This window comes from Gracilinanus agilis, chromosome 1 (assembly GCF_016433145.1).
Source record: "Gracilinanus agilis isolate LMUSP501 chromosome 1, AgileGrace, whole genome shotgun sequence".
Taxonomy (NCBI): Eukaryota; Metazoa; Chordata; class Mammalia; order Didelphimorphia; family Didelphidae; genus Gracilinanus; species Gracilinanus agilis.
The window spans coordinates 148,563,194-148,583,877 of record NC_058130.1 but is presented as its reverse complement, the minus strand read 5'-3'; the positions used below and the strand labels follow the sequence as shown (position 1 = coordinate 148,583,877).

At 35.1% G+C, this 20,684-nt stretch overlaps 1 protein-coding gene across 1 annotated transcript in view; it reads left to right on the top strand.

Annotated features, from left to right (window-relative positions):
- Positions 1-19,583, top strand: part of SLC44A1 (solute carrier family 44 member 1) — a 226,144-nt gene extending 206,561 nt beyond the window's left edge. The window contains exons 13-16 of the mRNA XM_044658236.1: positions 5,221-5,358; positions 12,088-12,324; positions 14,388-14,468; positions 19,532-19,583. Coding sequence (XP_044514171.1) covers positions 5,221-5,358; positions 12,088-12,324; positions 14,388-14,468; positions 19,532-19,555 — 480 coding nt within the window. The 3' untranslated portion in view covers positions 19,556-19,583. The remainder of the gene's footprint in view (positions 1-5,220; positions 5,359-12,087; positions 12,325-14,387; positions 14,469-19,531) is intronic.
- Positions 19,584-20,684: the final 1,101 nt, after the last annotated feature.

Below are 20,684 nucleotides of genomic sequence, written 5' to 3'. Positions count from 1 at the left end.
AGACACCTTTATCGGAGATCTGAGTAATGTGCTAAAGAATATTCTTTTTATTTTTTTCAAAATATTTTTCCATAGTTAAGTGATTCATTTTCTCTCTCTCTCCTCCTCCTTCCCTACTCCTGGAACTGACAGACAATTACACTTATACATGTTATCATTTGATACCTATTTCCATATTATTCATTTCTGTAATGTAGTAATCTTTTAAAAACCAAAACCCCAAGTCCTATACCCATATAAACAAGTGATAAATTTTATGTTTTTCTTCTGTTTCTACTCCCATAGTTCTTTCTTTCGATGTGGATAGCATTCTTTCTCATAAGTCCCTCAGGATTGTCCTGGATCATTGCATTGCTATTAGTAGCAAAGACTATTACAGTTGATCATGCCAGTGTTTCCATTTCTGTGTACAATATTCTCTTGATTCTGCTCATTTCACTCTGTATCCATTCGTGGAGGTCTTTCTAGTTCATATAGAAATCAAACAGTTTATCATTCCTTATAGCACAATAATATTCCATCACCATCATATACCACAATTTCTTCAGCCATTCCCCAATCAAGGGACACCCCCTCATTTTCCAATTTTTTTCCAACCACAAAGAGTACAGCTATGAACATTTTTGTACAAACATTTTTCATTATTTTCTCTTTAAGGTATAAACCTAGTATTGGTATTGCTCGATCAAAGGGTATGCATTCTAAAGAACATTCTTAATAAGTTCTCTAGAGTCTCCAAATGAAGTAAGATAACTAAACCACACCCTGAAGAATAGGATATAGATTTTAAAATACCTCAATGAAACAAAATTAAAGAGAATAATGTTTAAAGTGGACAAATGCAGAGTTGTATACTGAAGAAAGCGAGTAAATGATCCCACCCTTATGGACAATGATCATATGAAATCAATACCATCCAAATAATATTTTTACTGAAAGCTAAACATCTCAGGGATTTAGAACTTGCCACAAAGGGGGGAAATTAATCTGTTTGTAAGTTAAGTTGCTTACATTTAAAAAGTGTTTTGGAATATGTAGAATATTTGGCCTATAAGATACTTCCCCCCTTAAATTCTGTATATGTTTATGGTTTACAACTAAATCTAATATGGAATTCATAGGATTATAGTTTTTAGAATTGGAAGAAACCTCAGAGATCACTTACCCCAACCTCCTCTTGTTAGAGCAGAGGAAAATGAGATCTTGGAAGTGAAATTCCTATAGTCCTCTCTCAGTCCCCTGTTCTTTCCAGCATCTTGTGATGCATCTCTCAAAGCTAGGACAGAGGGAGGATGCAGACTCTTAGTTTGGAAGTTATATGTCTGAAAGAAGATTAAATGAAATGTGATTATGTGACCCAAAGAATGTAGAGTTAAGATGTGGGAAGAAGAGCTTCCATGTCTATTACTTACTGCAAACAAGACGGACTTAACTAAAGTAGTGCTTATTGACAGGACTTTGAAGGTCCTACAATCTTCTTCCCCAGAGGCTTTTAAAATAGAACAGATGCTAGTCTGAGTGGAGTGTTTTAAGACGGTGATAAGTCACTACCTCTGTGACCATGGGCAAGTCACTTAAGCTTTTCTTGCCTCTGTTCCTTGTTTTTAAAAAATTTAAAGAATGTAAAGTGGTGATAACAGTTGCTGAGAGGATCAAATGAGTTATTGATTTTTATAAAGCACTTAGTATAGTGCCCAGCACATAGGAGGTGCTTTATAGAAGTTTATTCCTTTTCCCTGGAGGGAAGCTTCTTTTAATACCATGCTACTTGTCAAATTCTCAGCAGATCTAAGCCATAGTTGTATAAATCTATCCATAACAGATGCTCAAATAAATAAATCTTTTTTCTCCTTGATCCTTTTATACAATCCTTCTGTTTTTGTTTTTTTTTTTGTTTGCTTGTTTGTGTGTGTTGGGGTTTTTTTGCCTCTTTTATTGCTCACTTTGTCTAAAAATACCTGTATTTTTCCATATACTTGGGCTTCTTATTGGGAAAAATTAAAAATGTATCATTTATAAAGGAAACTCCTGACTAATTTTACTAAGAGAAGGTGATAGAGGTACAAATCTCCAGAAATCATTGGTATTTGCCTTGCAAGTTTAGATTTTATACTTGCATGCAAATATGAGTAGAGACAGCAAGGATGCAGAGGTTTCAGAAACATGAGCCCAACATTCCCAAGAGCAGCCAAACTAGATTAAATGTAATTAGGAAACATTTTTAAAAATAAATAAAATACAGCAGGACACAGGTAATGTTAATATGTAATTTTTAAGTCAATATGTACTTCCACAGGATCCTTGGGTACAGTGGTGTGACCCCATTTTTGAGTTTGACACCACAGTCACAGAGGTAGGAACTTGGACTCAAAACCAGTAAAGATACGTACTTCTAATACATATTGTCTGTGTCACTCTGGACAACTCCTTCATGTTCTCACTGTTCTTGGCACCTGGAGAACCCCAGTTCTAGAAAAGGTGCTTGCACAAATTGGTAAAAATTTTCTCATCTGAGGGATTGTAGGTGTGGTCCTTGCCTAGCCCTGTGGCCCTCACTGATAATATTTAAATTCATACCATTTCCAAATAACATGAACTAGGTGGTCATTCAATATTATCACATACCTACTTTGGTTGTATGGAAGATATGATAACAAAATGGAACCATTGCCCTCAAGGAACAAGATGTGGCTATCTCCAGAGAATCAATGAAGGTTTTCAGCTTCCTGACCTTGGCTCAGAACTCTTTTCCACCAGCCACATCTTTCATTCTGAAAGACAGCATCCCCTCCCAGACATGAAAAGAACTATCTAATCCGAGCTACATTATAACCTTTTTGGTTCATGCTTTCCCTATAAAGAATCAGGGAAATTCACTGTTTTGAGACTTCTGTCTTCTGCTGGGCCACAGGCTATATGAGGACTAAAAATGATTGAGGCCTTATTTATTTTCATCAAAGAACTTTATCTGTTGAACCATGTCAACAAGAAGTCAAAGATTTTTCAATCTGAATTTTGCAATTATTCTCTATTATTTAAGGTTCTGTTATAGCTTATATGTAAGGTTATTGTAGATTTTGACTAACCAAAAATTCTGGTTAGCTAAAAGTTTATCTTTTGTTCCAGGGGGTCTTAAAAGTATAGTTCACCTTGTTTTCACTCTTAGGAACCAGTCTGTTAAGTAAAGTCAAAAATCAAGATTGTTTTTTGATTGATGCCATATAAAATTTTTAAAGAGTTATCAAAATCAAATTAAATTTTATCAAATGTAAATGGTATGGAAAATATCTAATGATTTCTTACATTGTTGACCACCTTAGTGGCCTTTCAATCTTTCATTCATCCTCAAGTCTCCCATGGTTCCTCTTCCCCATACTTCCTTAACTAAGAACTTTGTCTTATTTCACTTAAAAAAAATCAAGGCCGTTTGTCAGTGCTTGCCCCAAAAATATATCTTTCTTTTTTCACCATGAGCCCATCACTTCCCTCTTAGAAAATGGGTGCCATGCTTCGTCATATGTCCTCAGGAGACATGTCTAGCCACAGCATTGATCAGAGTTCTGAAATCTTTCAGAGTTGTTTGATTTATAGTGTTTTTTGCTTATATGTATAGATCTCCCAGTTCCCTCTTCATCAGTTCATATTACCCAAGATTCTTGGAAATTGTTTCTTTTGGCATTTCTTATAAAGTAATAATATCACAGTACATATGTCAAAATTTGTTTAGCCCTTCCCCAATTGATACACATACCTTAGGTTCTAGTTAGGTTTTTTTTCCTTTTTTAGGATCAAGACATTTGTTTGCTTGTGTCTGTTCATACTTGTTTCTCTCTTGAGTTGGACAGATTTTTATATCAGATTGTATGTATGTGTGTTTTTGTGTGAATGTATGTTCAACCTTCTTTTATCCTGTTCCAATAATGTTTATATACTCTTCTTCTCACCCATCTCATTTATAAAAAATAGCAACGTTTACCCCTTCTTTCCTCCTCTATGTATTACTGTATTCCTTTAACCCTTCTTTCTTTTTCTACTCTAAAATCTCAGAACAGAACTAATCTATTCTTGGGTCCTCTGTTTTTCTTATTTAATTCCCCCAGAAACCCTTGAGGACATTAAGATTCTAAAAGAAAAACATTTGTTTCTTACACCATTAGAATGTTAGCACTAGATAATCATATAGCCCCTTTCAGTAGCTGAAATGAATTAGGCAACTAGGGCCCAGAGTCAGGAAGAAAAGTTCAATTCTTCCCTCAGACTCTTACTAACTTTGTGAATCTGGGCCAGTCACTTATCCTTTGCCTCTGTTTCCTCAACTATAAGTAGAGATAATAATGGCAACTAATTCCCAGGATTTTTATGAATATTAAATGCAATAATATTTGAAAAGTGTTTAGCACTGTGACTTAGAGTAGGTGCATATTAAGTGTTTGTTTCCTTCCTTTCTTTCCTACTTAGATCTGATCATAAGAAATACTTGAAAGTCTACTATTACATTAAAAATCTAGTTTTTTTTTTCCCTATAGGATGATTCTTAGCTTTTCAGGTACATTATTGTTGATAATAAGCCCATCTGGCAACCCATATATTCTATATTCACTTTATCTTATGGTTTTGATGGTTATAGCAGCTTTTTTGGGGTAAAAACAGTTTATTGAAATTGAATGATTTGTTACTTACCAGGCTTTTGGGTTTTTTATGGTTTTCAGGGATTCCAGTGATTATTATGTTCTTTTTCTTACTCTATTTTCCAAGACAGTTGTTTCTGATGATTGATACCTCATATGTTCCATATTTTTTATCTTTTCACTGTTAATAGCATTTCTTGTTGAGTTTTTGAGTTTTATTTGCTTTGGTCTGTTTTTCATGAGATCCTCTACCTGAGTAAGGTTTTTCAGTTACTTTTTATTATCTTAATTTTCCCTAAAAGTTCTAATTTTCATCATCTTTTACTCCAAATCTTCATCCATTTATTTTCATAAGTTTTTCCACCCACTGTGGCAGTCTTTGTGGCAGGACTCTCCTTTTTCTGATATTCTCCTTAATTTTGCAGAGTAATAGTTATCTTGGGATTTATTATCTTGATATTCTCCTAACAGAATTCTTTCTTGAAATAGAAAGTTTGCCACTGCAAATAAATATTTAAAGGTATAATTTTCCTAAGTACAAAGGGAAAAGTTTAAGTTTGTGGATGAAAAATGCTATTTTTCTTTTCTTCAGAATGCATACACAGCCACAGCTATCAACAGCACCAACTTCTGCACCTCAGCAAAGGATGCCTTTGTAATTTTAGTGGAGAATGCTTTGAGAGTGGCTACCATCAACACAGTGGGAGATTTTATGTTATTCCTAGGCAAGGTAAGACCAATGTACCTGATAAAGAGCTTTTTTTTATATATGTGTGCATATCTGAAACTTATTTTAAAGAAATTTTTCTAGGAATGACTTCTGTGTGTTTTTCTTTCATATTTCAAAAATACCTGGACACATACAGAATAGACTTTGTATAATGTCACTGCTGGAAAACAGAGCTAAAACCTGCCATAGTTTTATGTTACACCTTTATTTCATTTTATATTTGAAGAAGATATGATTCAACCTTTAGTTGAATTCCTCATCACAAGAAGATTCGTCATGACATGATAAAAAAAATTGGGGGCATGACAGCTCACAAAATAACTGACATTCATATAACACTGAGATTTTTTTAAAATTCTTTGCTTTTCATCCTCATTATTCTTGCAAAGTAGATACTTCACACATCATTATCCCCATATGTACAAGTGAGGAAACTGAGGCTTACAAAAATCAAATTACTTAGAGCTAATAAGTATTGAGATAAAACTTCTGGCTCCATGTCCAGTGCTCTAATCACTATTCTATTCTGTGTCCCCGAAACTGTCTACTTAAATAAACATGGAATGAAGAGTGGTCTGCATCAGGGATGAGAGTACAAATATGTTATATCACAGACCTTTTTTTTTTAAACCCTTAACTTCTGTGTATTGGCTCATAGGTGGAAAAATGGTAAGGGTGGGCAATGGGGGTCAAGTGACTTGCCCAGGGTCACACAGCTGGGAAGTGTCTGAGGCCAGATTTGAACCTAGGACCTCCTGTCTCTAGGCCTGACATCACAGACCTTATGAAGAACTCTAAGTAAATCAGAATCCATATTATTCTACTATATTTTTAAAACATATTTTGGAAAATAATCATTTCATGTAGAGAAGCTGAAGCACAATGTATGTAGGTTATATATGATTGGAAGTAGAATGATACTTCAGAATTTATTACCTGTAGTGTTAAAATAAAAATTATATACAAAGAATGTAGTTTTTGAAAAGCTGTGCCTAATCCTACTTTCTGCTAAGCAGATTCAGTTCTGGCATATGTTCTCATATTAAAGAATTCATTATCTTAAAGAACTAATTTAGATGGGGTTAAGAATGACCTATATGGGGGCAGCTGGGTAGCTCAGTGGAGTGAGAGTCAGGCCTAGAGACAGGAGGTCCTAGGTTCAAACCCGGCCTCAGCCACTTCCCAGCTGTGTGACCCTGGGCAAGTCACTTGACCCCCATTGCCCACCCTTGCCAATCTTCCACCTATGAGACAATACGCCGAAGTACAGGGGTTTGGGAAAAAAAAAAAAAGAATGACCTATATGCCCAGATTTTGTATTCATGCTTATAGTTTTAGTTGCCTTTCTCTTTTATTGTCAGTTAATATTAAATCATGAGATAATTGGTTGAACTAAATAATCTATTTTTAAGTACCTGCAAATAAATAAATCAGTAGACTATGAGGTGAGTGTATAATTAGAGAATGATGTCAGTGGAAGGAGTGAACTGAAAGGGCAACCTGGAGTTCCCAGAAACTTTTTTGATATATGTTATGAAATGTCTTCCTCCAAAAATATTTCTCAAATCATTGGAAATAAACATAATAGTGATAAGCTTAAAGAGAAAATGTTGAATACAAAACAGGTACTGGTTAAGTGCATAGAATTTTAGACCTGGAAGAACCACTGGAAGAATCTGATTATCTAGGTTAGCCTACTAGGTAGACTGCTTTTATCCTATTTAGGTCTTCAAATATTATAATAAAGATTGTCTTTACTTTCTTTTAAAAGTTCTTTTCTATTATTATGTGCCTAATAATTCAGATGTGGCAGCTAGGTGATAGCTCTGGAGTCATTAAGACGAGTTCAAATGTGGCCTCAGATACTTAGAAACTGTGTGCTCCTGGGCAAGTCATTTAGCCTGCCTCTTCAATTTCCTGGTCTGTAAAATGGAATAATAATAGCATCTAATTCTCTGAGTTGTGAGGATAAAGTGAGATAATATTTGTAATATATTTTGCAAGTCTTATAGCACTATATAAATGCTAGCTATTAAGTGCAAAAAAAAAAAAAAAAAAGGAATAAAACCTCCTTTTGGAGGTTAGAGCCTTTGGATACTTACAGAAAACTAAGGCAGTGGATCCAATCCCCATTTGGGACCAATAGCAGTTTTTTGGTTTCTTGCCCATACCTTATAGCCCAGAACTTGCCATCTGTCTTGTGACTAGAGAAAATTGGGTGGACATATATGTGTGTCTTGATAAAATTTGTCATTACTCTCTAATGATATTTATTCAGCTCCTAGATTTGACTCATTCTTATACTAAGCTAGATACCGTAATACACAGCAGTCTCCACCCTCAAAAAACAAATACTCATTTGTGAAATTAATATGTCCATGTGAAGTGTTAAATAATTTCCTTTAAAACAATATTTCCTGAGGGTGGATCTAAGATGATGGAGAAGGTACAGAGACCCATCTGATTTCTACCAAATTATCCTTCTAAAAGTAATAATGTAATGTCTCAAAATGAACTCTGGAACAGCATAAGCCACAAAAAGGCAAGGTAAAGTAATTTTCAGCCCAAAACAACTCAGATGTCTGGCACAATGGATCTAGTGCACCAGGGTAGAGGTGGAACACAACAAGCCCCTCTGAGGCAACAGTCTTTGGACAAAGCTGAAGCAGTGCCAAGGCTTCCAGAACTTTCAGCCACATGGTATGGGGAATTGGACAATTCCTCAGAAAGAGATTACAGGGCTTCCTTTGCTGACTGTGGAGCAAGACTGTTTTTGCATTGCCCATACACAGATCCAGGTTACAATCCTGTGGCACCAGTTGCAGGACGAAGAGGAAGCACCAGCAGATACCAGCACTTGCAGCCACAAGGGAGCAGGGGACCCTGGTCACAGTTTCAAGGGATAAAAGAGTGCTTGGGGTTACTCACAGACCAGAGTACAGCCTGGGAGAGTATTAAATGCACTTCTTCTTATATCATATCATCTTGGAAGAACTGAAAGCAAATAGATACCCAGTGCCAGCTCTGAAAACAACTGCACAAACATCCTGAAGTTTAGGACAATGCTCCCTTCACCACAATTACAGAGCCCAACTTTAACAGTTTTTTATTTTTTATTTTTTAGAAAAATTTTCCATGGTGACATGATTCATGTTCTTACTTTCCCCTTCACTCCCCCAAACACTTCCCGCCATGGCCAACGCACATTTCCACTGGTTTTAACATGTGTCATCTATCAAGACCTATTTCCATATTATTGATAGTTAGCACTGGTGTGGTCGTTTCGAGTCTACATCCCCAATCATGAACGCATCAACCCATATGTTCAAGCAGTTGTTTTTCTTCTGTGTTTCCACTCCTGTAATTCTGCCTCTGGATGTGGGTTTTTTAATTAAAAGAAAAGAAAAAGGCAAGAAAATGAGCAAACAACAAAAAAAAACCCAACATTGAAAGTTATTCTAGTGACAGGGTAGACTCAAAATTCAGAAGACAACAAAGTCAATACTGCTGCATCCAAAGCCTCCATGAAAAAATATTAATTGCTTTCAAACCCAAAAAGAATTAATGGAGGAACTCAAAAGGGATTTTATAAATCAAATAAGGGAGGTAGAAGAAAAATTGGGAAAAGAAATGAGAGTGGAAAACCATGAAAAAAGAGTGAACAGCTTGGTAAAGGAGGCACAAAAAAATACTGAAGAAAATTAATATTTAAAAAAACAGAATAGGCCAATTGGTAAAAGAGGCACAAAAATCCAAAGAAGAGAATAAAGTCTTTAAAGGCAGAATTGGACATATGGTGTGAGTTGATTATGGTGGGATGATATAAAAAAATTAAGGTATGAGAAAGATGAATGCTTTGGGAGGAGGTGGAAGGGAAAAAATAGAATGGGGTAAATTATTGCACATAAACAAGGCATCATGAAAGGGCCTTCACAGTGGAGGGGTTGATGGGGGGAAGTTGGGGAGGAGAGCATGTGAACCTTACTCTCATCAGAATTGGCTCAATGAGGAAAGAACAGACATAATCAGTTGGGTATAGAAAGCTATCTTACCCTACAGGAAAATTAGAGGGGAAGGGGATAAGAAAAGGGGAGTGGGACTGATAGAAAAGAGGGCAAATTGAAGGTGGTAGAGGTCAGAAACTAAACAGGGGTAAATAGGATAGAAAGTAATGTATAATATCCATAATGGTGCAAAATTTCTTTCCAAATCTTTATAATAACTTATTTATCACACAGAGAAATTAGTTGAATATGTAAGAATACAAGTCATTTCCCCACTTGATAAATGGTCAAAGGATATGAAAAGGTAATTCTCAAAGTAATTAAAACTCTCTCTAGTCATATAGAAAATACTCTAAATCACTGTTAATTAAAGAAATGCAAATTAAAACAACTCTGAGGTACCACCCCACACCTATCAGGTTGGCTATTATGACAGAAAAGGAAAATGACAAAACCTAGAGAGGATGTGGGAAAGCTGGGACACAAATGCATTGTCAGGGAAGTTGTGAACATCATTCAGGAGAGGATATTTGCCTGTGCCCAAATGTCTAAAAAACAGTATGTATCCTTTGACCCAGCAATACCATTATTAGGTTTGTATTCAAAAGAGATTTTAAAAGGGGAATAGGGAGAAGACCTATATGTACAAAAATATTTAAAGCAACTTTTAGGGGGACAAAGATTTGGAAAGTGAGGGATACCCTTCAACTGGGAAATTGCTGAGTAAGTTACAGTATATAATTCTATTATTGTGCTATATTCTATTGTGCTATAAGAAATGAAAAACAGGAGGAGCTTAGAAAAACCTGGGAAGACTTATATGAACTGAAACAGAGTAAAATTAGAAGAACCAGAATAACATTGTATAGTGACAGGAATACTTTACAGCAGTGGTTCCCAAAGTTTTTTTGGCCTATAGCCCCCTTTCCAGAAAAAATATTATTTAACCCACTGAAAATTAATTTTTTTCAAATTTTAATAGCAATTAGTAGGAAAGATAAATGCACCTGTGGCCATCACCGCCCCCTGGATCACTGCAGCACCCATCAGGGGCGTTGGCGCCCACTTTGGGAATCACTGCTTTACAGTGAACAACTGAATAACAGCTATTCTCAGCAATACAGTGATCCAAAACTATCCCAAAAGACTCATGATAAAAAAAAAAACCCATCAATTTCCAGAGAAAAAAAGAACTGAGACTGAATCCAGACCAAAGCAAATGTTTTTCATTTTCTTATTTTTTTTTTCCTCTTTGAGTTTCCTTCCTCAAAAAGATTAATATGGGAAAGTGTTTTACATGATAACACATGTAAAAATCTATATCAGATTGTTTACTACTATCTCAAGGTGAGATTGGGAGGCTGGGGGTGGAAGGAGGGAGAGAATTCAAGACTCAATACTCTTTTTTTTTTAAACCCTTACCTTCCACCTTAGAATCAATACTGTGTGTTGGTTCTAAGGCAGCAGGGTCACACATCTAGGACGTATCTGAGGCCAGATTTGAACCTAGGACCTCCTATCGCTAAGCCTGACTCCCAATCCACCGAGCCACCCAGCTGCCCCCTCAAAACTTTTTTTTAAATGTTAGAAACTATTTTTACATGTAATCATGGGGAAAATAAAATTAAAAAAAATTTAAAGACATTTTTTTAAAGTATGGTAGTGCTAACTTGGAATATACAATAAGTGGTGTAGTACTATAGTACTTTGGTACTATATAGTACTGTGAAGGAATACTACAGAAGATTAATATAGAGGAGATTGTTAAGGGTTGGAGTAAGGCTTCATGGTAAAGGTAAGACTTGATTTAGTCTTTGAATAATGGATAGATTTTGAGTAGACAAAAATAGAGTAAGGAATACATTTCAGACAACAATAATATAGTGAACAAAAGTAAAAAGGAAAGAATATTTGCTGTTTTAAGGAGACAGTAATTAAACCAGTTGAGCTAAAGCACAAGATTTATCTTATAAGAGAGAGAGTTTTAAAAATAAGTAGATTGTGGCCAGCTTTTAGAGTCCAAGATTTGGTAGTTTAAATATGTCTTAGGAATTTGTAGTTTTTCCTATAGATAACAGGTACCATGGTAGGTTTTTTAACTGATAGTTAATGAGTTAATGAAAAGTCATAATTACAGAATAATTTTTGAACAATGCCATGTTTTTAAAGTTTTTCAGGCAATCTCCGTCAAAGGCCAAATAAAAATTATCTTGTAGGTCTTCCAAGACTGCTTTAACAATTATATGACTCATTTATCAATTAAATATTATCACGCACACACTTTTTTTGGCCTATCAAAAATCTAAGATTTTACAATGAATTTCTTAGCAAACTTTTTTTCATATATATAGCAGGCATATTTACAGCCTGACTCAGACTTAATAATTATTATGAATTCACATTTGATTTGATTGGGAATATTTTATGATAGTACATAAAATGTTAAAGACTTGGCTACTTTTAGAGTTAAATCATATTTAAGATTTCTTTTTCCAGGTCTCAAATCAACATTTTCTATTATGACAGCTGTGTTTGTGACATCTAAATTGCAGTGTCTATAGGAGAAGTAGTAAAATGTGATAGATGTTACTTCCTGGTTTGAGATGAAGTGGCATTCTGATGAGCAGTGGCTACAAAAATTGCCTAAGTAATAAGCTCAAAGCAAGAAAAATTGAAGCTGCATGCCACACGATATTAAATACAGTCTTTGTTCTCTTGACTTTAGATCCTGATAGTCTGCTGCACAGCATTAGCAGGGATTATGCTGCTAAACTACCAGCAGGATTACACAGTATGGGTACTGCCATTGGTCATTGTTTGCCTCTTTGCTTTCCTGGTCGCTCACTGTTTCCTGTCCATATATGAAATGGTCGTGGATGTATTGTTCTTATGCTTTGCCATTGATACCAAGTACAATGATGGAAGTCCTGGCAGAGAATTCTACATGGATAAAGTGCTAATGGTAAATACTTTGAATGCTACTTTGAAGATAAAATTATTTTGCTAATTTTGTAATTTCATATCCGTTACTTACCAGTCCAGCTAAAGTACTGTTTTAGTTTTAAATATAGTCCTGTTTTAAATATAGACTCTACTTTTTGCCTAACCTGGCTTGTATAAAACCTCTAAATTCTTCCTAGATTAAATGTATACCTATATTTTTTTTCCTTTCAAAGAAATCTCATTTTAGGAATTCTGCCTGTAGTCAGGGTTGGCAGCCCTGAAATGAATATTTTAACTAAATAAGTGTTTGGATTTCACCTGTGTTAACTTTGCATGGATACGGTTGGTCTTATACAAATTGGGGAAGGAAACTGGGTGTAGTGAAGTGGCCATTTGTCATAGCCAATTGAATAACTGAGCTGAAATGCTTACTATCCCTCTTAAACTTATGTTGAGAACATTCCTGTTCTCTTGATTGGAGTTGTCCAAATTGTACATTCAAACTTGTCTTATGGACAGAAAGAGGACAAAGACTAGTATTTTTTCTCACTATCTTTTCCTGAAATAGGTTTTAGACCAAAATAGGCAAGTTTTCCAGTTTCTATTCCCCATCATTATTTATCTTTATGTATTACTGCTGTTCTTAAAAGAAGGTAATGGTACTAAGTGTAAGAATTTAAGGATAAGTGGATTTGTTTCATGACTTGCTATATGTAAGATTATTATTTCTTCCATAAAACAGAACTTGAATAGTAACACATAATAAATTATATTTAATCTGTTAAGTCACTAATATTTTTAATAGATTTTCTTAAAACCTGAAATAATAGAGCATTAGTAAGGGTTTTTACACAAACCTTTGCTCTTGAGTGTAAAATATTCTTGATATGTTATGTAGAAGGCCAAAAGAAAAAAAAAAGGCCAAAAGAAAAAAAAAAGGCCAAAAGATGAGTATTGAATAACAAATCTGGAAATATCAAAGCAATTTTCTTAATAGGTACATTAGCATCTGTTATAAGAAAAACTGCCTAAATTCTTTGGTTATGCTGAAATTTAGTCACTTGAATTAAATAAACCATTAACTGAGGCTTGAAAATCTTTTTCATTAAATACAAACTGCCAAGGTAATATTTGTTAGACCAAGATTTGGTAGTTTTACCTCATTTGTAATTAATTTCTAATTTGCTTTTTTTAAAAACAAAAGATTATTTTTTACTATTGACAAAAATTAATCATACATTTTCCTCCTCCAAAAGGATGTCTGTAGAATCAATTAGAATACTTAATGCAATAGAACATATTCCTTAAGCTTTGGGTTAGAAGTGTTTCCCCCTGTCACATTTCCTTTGTCTTCAGTCCCATGGTACTAACACCTGCTTTTTTCATAAATTGTACCATAAAGTCAAAAAGAGAATGAAATAGTTATTCGTTATTGCTTATTTTTGAACAGCTTCAGCAGCTTTTGAACATACACTCCATCCTTCCTTTTCCTAAAACCTATGAGATTTTTAAATAAAACTTTCTTTTGGTCTTCTTTAAATAATGTTTTACATGGGGAAAAATTAAAGAAGAAAAGTAGTATTTTTTATATAAATTAGGTCTTTACTCTTGAGTGAGAAATGTTATCTTCTTGGGGAAGCAATGTATTACAGTGGAGAAAGTATTGACTTGGGAATTCAAGCCTTGGCTCTGTCCTTTGTTACCTTTGTGATCCTAGGCAGTTAAATAACCTGTCTGGGCCTCTAGTTCTCATCTGTAAAACAAAGGGGTTGAACTAGATGGCCTTTCATGTCACTTCAGTCTCCCAAGTCTCTTATGCTGTGATTTTTGAGCCATATTTAAATATTCAGTATAACTGATTTGAGTGCAGGTTGTAGTTTTATTACATTTTAGGCTGCTAAATTTTGCAGCTTTTTTGCATAGGGCTAAATGTTGTTCACTGGCACCTTTTTATGTCCTTCCTTTGCAACACTGAGAAAGCTGGCATATTAGAATTAGAGATTTAAATGTCTTTTATATTTAATCCATTCACTTAACTGAAAGTAAATGAGATTATAAAATATACTGCCTCTTATTTTTCAGGAATTTGTGGAGAACAGTAGAAAATCCATGAAAGAGGCTGGTAAGGGAGGGGCTGCTGATTCCAGAGAGCTAAAACCGATGGTAGGTGGAGATGAGGAGGTGGCCACCCTCCAAGAATTTCACTTTTGCTTCCTTCCCCTCTCTGTCTTCACTGACTGCACGTCTTCAGGAGATGCTTATGTTGTCTGTATTACTCAGGATGTTCTGCTTTTTCTCTTTGTGTGCTTACCCATCACTTGGATAGCTGAATTTCTGTCACAAATGAGATCATCTTCTGTCAAAGTAAGCTGAAAGGAACTGCAATTTTTAATGCATTAAAACAAAACAAAACACCATAATCACAGTACTTTAATTCTCATGGTTGGTTAGGTACCTCTTGGATAAATTAAGTACAAGCATAAGTACTGGGTGGAAATTTTGGTTATATGTTTTCAAAAACAAGGTAAAAAATGGACATCAGCAAATCCTTTCTGGCTTCAGACAGTCTTATGTTCTCATTGATATGGGTACTGCAGTCACAAATACGGATGACAGTCATTCCCTGTGCCCTCATAGACAGTCTTCTTCAAAAAGAGCTCTTTGATCTGAGGGCCAATTTACCTAGACACCAGTCTAGGAGCCACAAGCCAATTGGGAAGGTCTATTCTATTGGCATAACTTGTGAAAACGTAGGATCACTTCCTTGCCATGGTGAGGCAGTGGAAGAAAACATTAACAGAGGCAGTTCCTTTCAACCTGCTAACACGCACATTTCCCCATTTGTTTATATTGTACTATTTTCGTTGCAATTATTTTCTTCTACTGACTTTCTCTGTTTCCTCAGCTATGCTTTCTTTATATTTCATAGATTCCATTTCGCATCAGTGACTGGCAGTATAGTTAAAATATGTATGTGTATGTATACATTTATCTATTTATCTATGTATATAAATATACATATACATATTTCCAGACAAGAAGAAAACTTTTCTTGTTGTTCTTTTTAGTTTTGAAGGTTAAACTACCACCATTGGGATGACTTTATATCATCAAACCATTCCATTGGTTTCTAAAAATGCCTTAACATTAAATAATCGATTTAACAGGTTCATGGGTTACTACACTGATGAAAATGTCAACCATTTTCAAATGAAAGGCCTCTATAGTAGCACATTTTGAGCCTCATCTAGGAGATTCAAGGGTTTTTTCCCTTAAAATAGCATGTGTGATTTCAGATTATCCAACTATTTAGAATGAAGGTACTGCTTTTGTTAAATTAAAACTAATATCTAATACTTTGATCCCAAATCTAGGAACTTTCATATCTTCTCTCCCTATATTTTAATAAAGTATTGTGTTTTATAGGTTGTTAGCCTGAAGAAATGTTGTTTACATTTTTGACACTGACTTAGGTGTCAAGATTAAGAATAAGTTAGAAAGTCTAAAAAGATATTCACCTAAATTTTTTAAATAAAACTTGGTTTAAGCTATATAGTAATTCAATTCAACAAGCATTTATAGAGGACTTGTTAGTAGTCAAAGTATCATACCAGATCCTGGCAAAATAAAATGATAGACAAAATACTAGCTCTTTCCAAGTGGAACTTACATTCTAAGAGAGTAAAACAAACACAAATAAAGAGATAAGGCAAAGATCTGGGTCAAAGATAGAGTAGAATGGGACAGTAAATTAGTAAAAAGTCATCTCTATACTCAGTAAATCCCAAGGGCCTATTACAGCACTGTTTAAGATAAAGATATATTGATAAGTGATGCTTCCCAAGGTGTGGCCAAGGTAGGTAGATATACACAATCATGTATTATCAGACTTCATTTAAGTATCTACTTGATGCTCATAGTCCAATAAGAAGTTATTTCCCTGTATTCCACCCTACCCCCACATACATACATGTATAGACCTTGCTGTAAACATTTGACCATAAAAATGTTTTCATCACATAATTCTCCACCTCTGGATTTCCCCAACCCTCTATCACCTCTCCTGTTATCCATTTGGTTCCTATCTGTTTTACTTCCATAGCATATCCCACCTCTAACCCCTTATCTATAGTCACCACTATCATTTAGGTCTGACTTGGACTTTTGGAATAGCCTCCTAATCAGTCTCCCTGTTTCCAATCTGTCCAACCCTTCAATCCATCCTCCCCACAACTGCCCAAAATAACACTGAGAAACAGACCTGGCCATGTTCTTACCCTGCTCAGAAACCTTCGGTGTCTCTCACTTTCATCACCTGGACATAATACAAATTCATCAGCCTGACATTAGGGTTTTCCATAGCCTGGTTCCAAATAGCCTTTCCAGCCTTCTCTCTCATTACTCTCTTCATACACTATTTATCTTCCAGTCAGCCAGGACTCCTGGCTTGTTCCCCAACTGAATAGCCCATCTCCTACCTCTTTGCACTTGCCCAGGCTGCTCCCTCTGGCCAGGATGCACACCCCCTTATATTCCAACTCTCACAATTCTTTTTCTCCTCTGAGATTTGACAAGTCTTGTAAAATTTCCCCTGGTTGCCTCCCTACTCAGCCCCTTCAAATTGTTATGAATACTCTCTCCCTCCTCAAATTACCTTGTATTTATGTATGTGTGTACATGTTGTAATCCCTAATCGCATGTAAATTCTTTGAGGGCAAAGACTATTTGGCTTTTGTCTTTGTATGGCCAGCACCTAGCACAATACCTTGCTTATATATATAAATATATATAGCAGACACTTAATAAATGTTTGTTGTATTGAATTGATTTGGTACTTATTTTTCTTACTTTGAGACACAGCTACTGCTATCATTAAAAGCTTCTCTTAAACAAAGCTCCCATTATCTTTTATAGGGCAAATAAGCATCATTCAATGCTTTTCATTGGACTAGATTGGGAGAAGGGAGAGCAGTTCACAACTTTCTTGGCAAGCTGCCACTCATTTTTCCCTCCCTTTTCACTGTATATTTAAAGTGGACTATGAGTGCTGAGATGTTCTCTCTGCCCACCCCTGCAAAAAAACAAAAACAAACTTAAATCCCCATAATTTAACCTTATGAGGAGTCAGAAAAGTGAGCTGGCTGCTTTAACTAGCTGGTTTGTCACATGTTCTAAAGTTCAAAACCTAAAACTTGAAAGGAAACCCTACACCATTTTTTTCTTGCAAGTTATTTCTTTATTCTTTGCATGCTTCCTCTCTCACTAACACTTTTATCTTAATTTGAAGTATTTTTTAACCCTAAGCACTGAGGAATCAAGGAGAAAAGGAAATCTTAACCTTAGGAGATCTAAATTACAGTTAGCTTTGTCATTGTTTGCTATATAATTCTGGAAGTCATTCTTTTTTGGTGTTAAAGGGGAATGGAAATCTCACAATTAAAAGTTCTTGCTTAAGATGTTATTAGACTTAGGTGTTATAACTCTACTTAGCCTCTTTCTGCTACCATCTACCCCAATCCAGCTTCTCAGTAAAATGATGAAGATGTGGGGAATTTTGTAAAGTAACAAGTGTTTAAATTTATCTCCAGTAAAATTACCTTTTTTCTGTTAACACAGTTGCCTCTTATGTTTATCTGAATTGAAGCATAAATAAGATGGTTTCTTTTAATATGTGAATACTTTGTTATTTTAGAAATTGTCATCTTCCTATTTTTCTTTCTGCCAACCCCAGAAACTCAACTTTTACATACCAAAGGTGCTAATGAGGTTTTTTTAGTGACCAGTGAGCACGAATAGTTCATATTCAGTGATCTCTGAAGGCTTCCTTGAAATGGTTAAAAAGGAAACATACCCTGTGATTACTTGGCTTAGAAATATTTTTCTCACCAAATAAATATCACTTAGAATTAACTCCTCTTTTATAATATGAATAATCAGGGTTAATTCTTCTACTCAAAGGCTTATCTAAGAGATTTTTCCCATAGGGCAGTGATGGGCAAACTACAGCCCACGGGTCAGATGGGGGGGTGGGGAGGGACTAAATGTTCTATCCAGCTGCTGGACATTATTCCTAATCTGAGGAATACAATGAGTAGGATACAATACAATGAAACTTCGAAAGAGTTGCCTTAGAAACAGACTGACATGAGCATTTCCTTTCCTTTGAACCCCCTCTTTAAAAAGTTTGCCCATCACTGCCATAGGGGGTTGGTAAAATTTTGTTTGAATTATTCATATTTGTATAGTTTCATTTATTCTGTGATCCCTTTGTAGATAATTCTACATGAGGTACTGTGTGCCATCCTACATACAGAACATATTTATTTTAAACCCTATTTTATTTAAACCCTATTCAGAAAGGGGGCAGCTGGGTAGCTCAGTGGAGTGAGAGTCAGGCCTAGAGACAGGAGGTCCTAGGTTCAAACCCAGCCTCAGCCACTTCCCAGCTGTGTGACCCTGGGCAAGTCACTTGACCCCCCATTGCCCACCCTTACCAATCTTCCACCTATGAGACAATACACTGAAGTACAAGGGTTTAAAAAAATTTTAAAAAAAACCCTATTCAGAAAACTGTTCTGAAGTAAGAAGGCTCTGAAATTTTCTTCAGGAAGGAGTTAACTGAAATAAATATTAAGTCTGTTCCCTGTTTTATTATAAATAGTGGACAAAATCATACTTAAAGTTAAGATATTTTGAAAGCTTATAAAAATGTCTGCTTTCCCATGGAGAAGATTTTTGGTGAAATTAACCACATCTAAGAAATAACAGGTGTAACCAACAGGTTTGGGTATATATATTTGTAATTTCTTGCTTGCTGTGGAGTTTGGAGAGGAGAAGAGAGAAGCAAGACATCATGGAAAAGAAAGGGAAGAGAGGGAGAATGGCCCTGTGAGGTCAGGGCTCTTGCAAACATTTATTAAGCACTTACTTTGCACAGAGCATTGGATATTAGGAAGATTTAATTAATTTTTTAAGCTAAGACAGAATCTCTGACCTCAAATTCCCAGTGTAGTTCAAGGATAAATTATTCCAGGCGCAGAGAGTCCGAGGCATCTGCGCAGTTGTTCCGAATAGGACAGCTGAGAGCAGGTTCGGTTAGAAGACCCTTTTCATCCATTCTGCTCTGTTGCTTTTTATTCTCATTTTTTTGTGTTTATAACATCACTTGTGGTGTTCCTTTAATGATACTTATCTAAGACTGTACTTTGTATGACTTTGTTTTCTAGGCTTCGGGAGCAAGTTCAGCTTGAATCTAGCCGACCATTACGGAACCCATTGACATTCCAAAACCATATATATACATATATATGTATTTGTGTATGTGTGTATATATATATGTATATGTATATGTATATGTATACATAATCAGCCAAAATCAGAGAAAAGGAACAGGGATTTAATACTTTTTTTAAGATTATTTTTGTCAAACATGTACTCCTTTCATACGGGTGGCTTTTACAGGCAATTTTAGTCATTTAGTTTTTTCAATAGTAATTGTATTAATGGAAATGTTAAGATTCATATCTGAACAGGGTTTTTAATAACTTAGAGGAAGATTTAATTAGTTATTTTAAGTGGAAATATCAGACCAAATTCTTTGTCCAAAATACTAAAATTTGTTAATGGGGTCCAATTCCCCAGGGTATGCATTGTATCCATAAGCCCAAATGAATGAGACAGACTGTTTGGTTATATATATATACATATTTTCCTGATAAATTGGACATTAATTTAAATCCTTGCCTTTAAAAAGCTTCTCTATTCAAGGAAGTCATGATATTATTGGTTGGCATTTTACTTAAAATGGGCCCAGAATGGATTCCCATTCTAATTCATGAATTTATTAGCTACCATTAAAAAGTAACCAGATCCTCAGGTATTTTTAGGTGGCCCTTAAAACTTATATCAAAGGGAATAGATATTTTCTGATGTAAACTTTTTCTTCTTATATCACTTTTTCCTTTTCTTATTGATTTCAATAACTCCCTCTGTACTTCTGTGCCCTGTCTTAGAAGGGCTTATGTTCCATAAACCAACAGCTGAGCAAACTGCCAACTCTGAAAGTTGAGCATTTAAATTTCTGTATCTCAATTTTGCCAACTTAATCATGCTGGCAGGAGAAAAAAACAAAACAAAACAAAACAGGGACAGAAATGTACCACACAAAAATTACTTAAAGTTTTTGTAACTTTGAGTCAGTTCTAGGAAATGTCCATTGACTTCAGGATAAATGGCCATTTTATTTCATTGCTCGTGATCACGTGTGTAAACTATGTCAACCCAGCCTGGCAGGTGCTTCTCTCGATGAAAATCATGGAGTATCCAGTGATACAGTGACTACAAAAGAACTGGTTCATGTTTTGTTTTTCAAATGTTGAA